This window comes from Bactrocera latifrons, unplaced genomic scaffold (genome assembly GCF_001853355.1).
Source record: "Bactrocera latifrons isolate USDA-ARS-PBARC rearing strain unplaced genomic scaffold, ASM185335v1 scaffold_116, whole genome shotgun sequence".
In the NCBI taxonomy this organism is placed as follows: domain Eukaryota; kingdom Metazoa; phylum Arthropoda; class Insecta; order Diptera; family Tephritidae; genus Bactrocera; species Bactrocera latifrons.
This window is the reverse complement of record NW_017534586.1, coordinates 197,740-206,069: the sequence shown is the minus strand read 5'-3', so window position 1 is coordinate 206,069 and position 8,330 is coordinate 197,740. Positions and strand designations below refer to the sequence as shown.

The window sequence follows — 8,330 nt, the reverse complement described above, 5'->3', positions numbered from 1 at the left end:
ATTATTAATATTTACATATGTTTTTGTCTTACACAACTTTGAATGACAAACTCCAACTTGAAAATAAATAGAATAAATTGAGACAATTTCTGCTTCTCTTCTTATTTTAATAGATTCCCATATCATTTACCACTTGTACAATTTACCTCCTTTTAACTAAACTCAAAAATGTGTAAATTAAAAACTATAATTTATTATCTGGCAACTACTATTTACTAATAATGGCTTCAGCAGCCCTTTCTAACACCCAAAATCATTACAGTGAGCCTCCTCGATTTTAAAATGTTAACAACTTCTTTTTGCGCCTTTTGTGGCGTTTAACTTAACATGACTACGACATTTAATACCCAAATATAATTTTTTGGTTTCTTTGCCAGCACTTGCCATTTACAATTTTCCTTTTCCATGCGCCACTTCAGGCGCTGACTTGCAGCTTTTCGATCTCTTCAATGCAACAGCAGCCATTCATTCGGTTACCGACTTGTTTTTCCACTTTGGGCCACTCGGGCGGTTTTCCATTTCAACCAGCGTTGCGGATAACTTTCAATGCACAGTCAGACTACACATGTGTGTATGTGTATGTGTGGCTGTTGGCCCTCCGCGTGCCGCCCGCGCTCCGACGGCGCGGCTACAATAAAGCACAGCGCTGCGAGTGAAGTGGCCGAAGTGAAAGGCGAATGTGTTATGATGTCTGTCTGTCTGTTTGTTTGTTTGCCCATATTGGCGGTGTAACTTTAGCATTACATTTTTAGTTATGGTTACCGTTGTTATTGTTGTTGTTGTTRTTATTATTATTATTGCAATTGGTTGCGTGGCGCCGGTGTTGGCTATATTGCGGTATTTCACTTACCGTTGCCGATGCCGGTCGTTGCAGGCACAAAACGAGTGCGTTGTATCTATGTATGTGTAAATATATATACATATATGTAATGTATACGTATGTATATACATATGTGTTCAGATGTATAAAGGTAACTGCTGAGGAAAGCGCTCAAACCTACATGCAAGCATGCATAATAATATGTATCTCTGCCTTTACTCACATATGTACATACATACTGCTGTCGAGGCAGCGTCTGCATGTGCATACGAATCAGTCTGCATTTTCACATACTYACACACCTTTATATATACATATCTATTAGCTATCGGCCAACCGATATTTCCAGCGTCTCGTTTCGAATTCAACTCACTGACTCAATTGGTGTTGGTGTTGTTGTTGTTGCGTTTGGCATTTTTGGAAATTGTCAGTTTATTGACTACCTTTTTAACGCCATAAACTAAAGTAGTTGATCAAACGATGTAATGCTTGCACGATTCAACTACAAAATAAGGGTTTGGTATTTCAGACGACTAATAAAATTACTTGAAAACAGACAAAACAACAGCAACAGCAATAGCAAAAAATACAATAAAACAAGCGAACGATTACTTAATGATTATGAGAGCATATTGCATGGTCTTACAGTTTTCGCCAACAAAAGAAAGTGACTCGGGGTCAATGGTCAAAGGACTGGTATGCATTGTAGCCAATTTAAGGTGTATTAAGTAATATTTGCAGTAACGCGAACTGAAATAAATGTGTTCAATTGAAAACCGTTAGTATGTATCATAACATTTCTTTGAGATTTTTGACTGGGCGTTTTAATAAAACTGGGCTCGGAGAAAATAATTTTTTTTTTTAATCTTGTTAACTTTTATCTTTTGGTTTTTTTTTTTTTGTTTGGTATTTTTTGCACATACATATGTTCACCAGATAATGCTTTAAATACTCTTATACTGCAGCTTACAGTTCGTACTATTAATATTTAAATAATATTGTTAGACTATACATAAGCCAAATGGTTTGCATCTGGTGGGGTTTGTTTTGAAGGCAACAAAATAAATATTGTTGCATAATTAAATATTTTGTGTTTTATTTACAAATTCCGGATACTTTTTCCACAATGTTCATCTATTTTTTCGATTTTTTTATAGGATAGTACTTTTTATTAGTAGTTTTGTTATGAAGCCCTAATCTTTTGTACCTTTTTTCAATATTTTTACATAATAGAATATTGGCTAATCGAAAAAGTATTTTCGCCAATCACATTGTGTCATACCAAATAGTGTTGGAAAGCTGCGATTTTACAAAATTTAAAAAAAAAATTTACAGCTGTTCAAAAATTAGTGAAAATAATTTTATTTGATAAGATATCTCTCAGAAATCTGACATGCATATGTTACTCTTCCACAACTACTACAATTTCCGCATAACTTTTTCAAATCTGACCACTTGACTTTATATACTTGCTTTAAAAAATAATAATAAATAATAAATTCATTCTGCAACAGTAATGTTGGTTGCCTTCAAAATACCCGCTTCGAAATWATGCGCTTATAGCTTCTTCTAATAGTCGAAATATTTMCCAAATTTGATTTTTAGCCTTTAGCTCTTTTAGCGATTTTCATCTATATCGAAAAACCACGGCACTTGAAGATTCCATTTATTTTCGGAAATAGGAAAAAGTTACACGGAGTCAATTCGACTGGCGCACTGTACAGTATTGTTTTTGGCCACGAATTCACGAACAAGCTTATTCTTTTGCTTTGCTTTACTAAACTTAATATTACTTTAACGAAATCTTTTTGTTTTTTTTTTTTTGTAATTTCATAGGACATAGTTCAGAGATACAGTGGTCACCGCAAAACGTCGGTTTTGAGAGGACCTTTCAGAGATCAGCAGTAGTTCCTTTCCAAATAAATATTTTTACTGATAATAAGTTTAAAGAAAGATTGAATAATATGTGCACAAATTTTTGGATCAATAAATTTAAAATTTTTCTCAGAAAAAAGTTCTGGAAAATTCACTATTTTCGGCCTTCTGACTGTCTACAATCCCATAATAAAATTTCGATGTTGAGACTACCCTAAGAAGCAAGTAAGGCAAGTATTTCTGGAATGCTTAATATTGAATACACCCCTTTTATTATTTTAAGCATTTTTTTGATAGACGGCCACTCATTCCAAAATATATTTTAGTAAAYGTCTAGTTAATAATTTTTGAAAATATTTTATACACCTTTTTCGTTTTTCAATTATAAGCTAACTTATGRTCAATATAAAGTTTACAAAATGAGCACTTATACACAAATACATACATATATGTAKGGTATATTTTATATCTTTACACGCTTGTATATATCACACGTCAATCAGCATCTCTTCAAATTCGTGCGAAAGTTGCGCCGTTAATTAGCATTCATTTTGACTTTGAAATAACAGCAAACGAAGGAGTGTAATAAAAGTTGTGTTGCTGATACATGCAGAAGACATGTGTGTGTAAGTGTGTGAGTACACCATCGCAGACYAGCAAATACTATACACACATACATATGTATATGTATATGTATATGTTTGTATATACAAGCAACGTCTAAGAAAGAAATTTAGCAGTGCCAACTTCCTGTTCGATCAATGGACAAAATTGAAAGCCAACAGCAACAACAACACAATAAAGAGTCAAAAGCCCAGCGAACAGATGACAACAAATACACACGTTCGTGGAAAATGCACAGAAATCAAACGGCGCTGAGGACTGCAACCTTAATTGGGAGCTTCACACACTTCTGCGCATAAACAAAGCTAAACTGAGCAATAAAGAAAGATAAATAAATAGAAAAAGCACAAAAATAAAGAAATGATTTACGAATTGACAAGTGTAGACGGTAGTTGGCCCAAAGACAACAAATAGTCCACAACAACCGTTGCCCAATGGTCAGCAGCAGTATATGTAAGCATGCGTATACATATGTATGTATGTAGTGGTAGTTAGAGAAGTTGTTGTAGTTGTAGTGGAAGCAGTGAAAACTGGTCCTCGCATGCTTATCCACAGTACCGTTAATGTACCTATTTATGCCAAGCCGGAGAGTGGTCAGCGCGGACAGGATTTATATATGCACACTCTGGTATATATACTATATATGTATATATATTTACTCATATAGATATATATACCATATGGTATATATGTATATCTATAAGTGCTCTCTTGTTTGCCGCGTAATTATTGGTAATTAAATAGGAAATCTGTCGATTCCGCACTCAGGCATTCATCTGGCTTGGTTGTATGTGTGTGTTTATAGGTGCATATGTGTTGACGTGTACTTGCATGAAAGTTCGACTGTGTTTGTATGTGCGCATATGCGCACTTGGCTAATTTCGCATGTACATATGTACCGTTATTTGAAAGTGAATTTCGCAATTTTCATTAGGGCAGCAGTAACGGTATTTTTCTTTAACTGTTCGAGCAAAAAAGTGTTCATGTGTTTATTTAAGCATTTTTCGTGCAATTTAATCAAGAAATGCGAGCAATAACACAAATTAATATATATTATTACATATGTRTATGTGTTGTAAAAATATTATTTTGCACCAATTTGTTTGTGCGCAGAAGTTTCGTGAAACAGTTTTCTTCAAATCCTCGTTTTTTTAGTTGAAACATGAAATGAAGTAAAATATGATTTGTGCCAAATCGAACTTGTAGCAACGACGAGTTGTATGAATTATTCATATGACTACATGAAAACTTAAAATACATATGGATATACATACATACACATGTATATATAATAGTTTACATATAAACATCTGCGCCTATATGAATGGCGGTTTTTAGCGCATGCATATGTTTGTTATATATATGCGTATATATTGTTGTATTTGYTCGATCCAAAAATGATATATGTACGCATGTATGTATGTAGAAATGAATATACCTCACATATCGTGTCTGTGCAGCATTTGCTTGATTTGACCAAATGCGTTCGAGTTTCGAGCTGGTCAGACTTGTTAGCTGCAAGCAAACCTAATTTTGTGTCAACTAATGTATGTATGTATGTACACCAACGTATATTGATGCGAATTCATACATATTCGTAAACATATATTAGTAATATATAATTTAATATATGTACATATGCATATCACAATATCATGTAGACACGTTTTGTGATTGAAACAGATGCATATGATAAAACTTTAATGATTTTACTAATATAATGTTGTATATGTTGCGTATAAATAGTATTCCACCAGGGTTAACTTGAAATTTCGAAATTTCCAGAACGGAAACGAGCGAACCACTGTTGCGCCACACGAACTGATRCARCATCGTCTCCGTAAACTTCACAAATTTCATTGGTGACTTCCGTAGCTCTTTCCTTTTTTACAGAATGTTTTTAAAATATAGCGAAGTTCTTCGTTATTGTCATTCATTTTTGAATGACTGTAACTTTTTTTCAACTTAACCGAATTTAATTCTTTTTCGGTTAAATGAGGTTAAATAGCACTGGAGATATACGACTGCCGACATCTATTGACAAAATACGAAGCAAATTTTTCGACTGCCCAATAATAAAAAAAAATATTAATTTTATATACTAAAGTAATTTTAATTAACAAACTTTTTGTTAGAAATTGCTTCTATGAGTAATGTAGTTAATACTAAAAAAGATAAAAACTGCCTTAGTATAAAAAAATTTGTGATTTGTTTAGAGAAGTATATAGCATATATATGAGCGAATGCCCAACTCAATTTAAACAGAAGGACAAGACATTTTATAATATTTCCCAAAATCCATTTAGTGGCGGAAATAAAAGCTTGTCGCTAAATTCAATTAAATTATTCGAAATTAATGTTTTAATAAAGGGGTTAGATCCACTTACCGAATAAAGTGTTTTTGTGACAGGTCTTTTAYTCAAGGAGTTATATAGAGTTAAAATTAAAAAAAACTCGTTTTTTYTWTATTATTTYCCYAATCTRCATATCTTTAAGAATACACACAGATAATTTYATATCGTTCCGRTGAATATTTTCGAAGTTACASGCAAATKTGAAAAGGCATTTGCAAAGGCAGAGTGCTTGAAAGTATAAGGSCGGGCGACAATCTGTTTATCTCAAAATRGCRTTTTCAAAGTCGGTGACCAACATTATTCGAAAACGGCTAAACCAATTARTTTCAAATTTTARTCCGAGCTTCTTAAATATATATATTTTTTTAATAATTAAACGAAAATTTCTTCTCACCGATAAATATTTTTATACACAATTTAAAAACGATTTTCTTAAAATCGTAATTTGGTAAWAACATTTTATTTTGCTTATTCTTCCAATTAATGAAAAGGTTTATCATTACTTTAACTCAATCTGTTTGTTTTTTAATTTCAGAGAATTCATTTTGAGATATGTAAAGGTCACCTCGAACGTCCAGGATAAGGATAGGAGCTAAGCACAGTTAAAAGATRCCATAATATGTGTATGTATGAAGTTCAAATTTTGTGAAAAAATKTTCATTTACATTCCAACAAAAAATCGATTTTTTAAACTCACAACCCGCTATAATCGTTTAAAGGCGCAATTTTTTACTAACCGCAGTGAGAAAGAGTCCGTTGCTGTATTTCTCCCAAACATTGTTTTAAAATAAGTATTTTTCCATAAATTCCACTATATTTATATTTTTTCGCCAACTTGTAAAGGAAATTTTAAATGCCACAAAAGACTTAAGCAACGAACTTGCATCAGGAAGTAGTTAAACACAAACTGGCTAATAAAATTTGGAAAACTTAAACGCAACACTATACTGCTGCGGAGGTATTAAAGTGTATAAAAGAATTTAATTAACGAAATTGGCGCTAAATTTTTTATTAGCGAATCCAAAATAATACTTTTATGTCGATGCAATGGAATAGGAAAAGACTTAAGCGACGAATCTGATAGGCTCAAAGCGTTGACATCTTATGCAATTTGTTTTTTCTAAATCGAACTTTTTTTGAAGAAAATCAAAATTTGAATTTTTGCAAATATTATATATATACTAATATGCTTCAATAGCCAATTTTCAGGCATCTAACAGGCAGGTTTACGTATTTAGAGATAACTCTTAGTTTCAACAAAGCTTCTCAAGTGAACATGTTTCAGCTTCAAATTAAGTATCGACGTAGCATTGTGTTCCTTTCAATTATTTTTTGTGAAATATTCGATTTGCTCGTTCCTTACAAATAAAATTTGATATTTTATTGTAAACAAATTAGTTACAGCAAAAGACAAAATCTAAAATAAAATAAAATTTAACTAAAATCTTCATCAGTTTGCAGGAAGAATAAATCATGCAGTAGACTAGCACGTGCTAACCCACAAATATTTGCAACTTTTCGCAAACAACTTGCTTGCAATCTGGTTTCACTTATCTACTGCTTTATTACAACCAACTGTTTGCGGGAAATAATGCATCAATTAAAATGAAAGCATTGCAAATAAAAGTGCTAATTGCAAGCATAATTTTCTATGCAATTTTTCTATCATAAAAATTTCAATTTTGAAAGCGTCGCAAAATCGCTTAACAAACATCTCATGTAGTACAATTTAAAGTGATTTTTTCTGCACTTCTTTTCACCGCACAGTACGTTTTCTGCACAACGAAAGTGAAATTTGTGGCAGTCAGCATAAATATGCGCCAACAGACATGCGCATACATCACAAGTGTTTCGTGCATTTAAATACAAGTGTATTTGGAAAACAACGAATTTTTTGTGAACATAGTAGTTTAGTTGATTGCTATCGCATAACATTTGGCTTGTGTGTTTCAAATGATGATTTTTCTGATTTTTTCTAATTTTATTCGCCGCTAAAAAACACACATTCACACACCCAAATGACACGTTCACCGCGTGTGTTCAGCGAAAATCAGTTCCAAATCAGTCATTCACTGCGGCGCATTGCATTTAGGTCTGTGCGGGGCGAGTTCGTGTCTTAAGTCTTTCGTTTCATGGCACTGCGGCGTGTCGCATGCACACATGCGTACATATAATGTTTACTTAATATGCGTTTGTGTATTTGAATGCAATAACTTACCATTTTGTCTGATAATTCGTAGACTCAGCGAATGAATTCCAGAAGTTTGGCGTTTCGTGTGATTCGCTGCTTTGCGCTACACCAACAAAATATTTAAATGTATTTTTTTTTTCGATTTCGGTAAAACTCAAAAAAAAGAACGACTACGCGTTTATTTGTGCACGTATGTGTGTTTTGTGTGCGTAGATTTATGTGTTCGTTGCACAATTTAAAAACAACAACAAAATGCAGTCGTTGATTTAGTTATGCTGCAAGTTGCACTAAAAGTAAATCGAAATAAAAATATTTTTAAAACATTTAAACATTTTTTACATGAGGCGCAGCTTTAAATTTAACTTTTACTAGTTTTAATATAAAATTGCAGAAGATCGGTATAAATTAAAAAATTCGAAAAACGATTTTTTTTATAAAAAATTAAATTTATTATTCAAGGTTTTTA

The 8,330-nt window shown here is 32.5% G+C and overlaps 1 protein-coding gene across 2 annotated transcripts in view; it reads right to left on the bottom strand.

The window, feature by feature from the left end:
• The window catches only part of LOC108976996 (probable chitinase 3), a 50,178-nt gene that overhangs the window by 40,736 nt on the left and 1,112 nt on the right, over window positions 1–8,330 (bottom strand). For both annotated transcript variants that reach the window (XM_018946486.1, XM_018946478.1), the window contains exon 2: window positions 7,892–8,151. In XM_018946486.1, coding sequence (XP_018802031.1) covers window positions 7,892–7,894 — 3 coding nt within the window. In that variant the 5' untranslated portion in view covers window positions 7,895–8,151. The remainder of the gene's footprint in view (window positions 1–7,891; window positions 8,152–8,330) is intronic.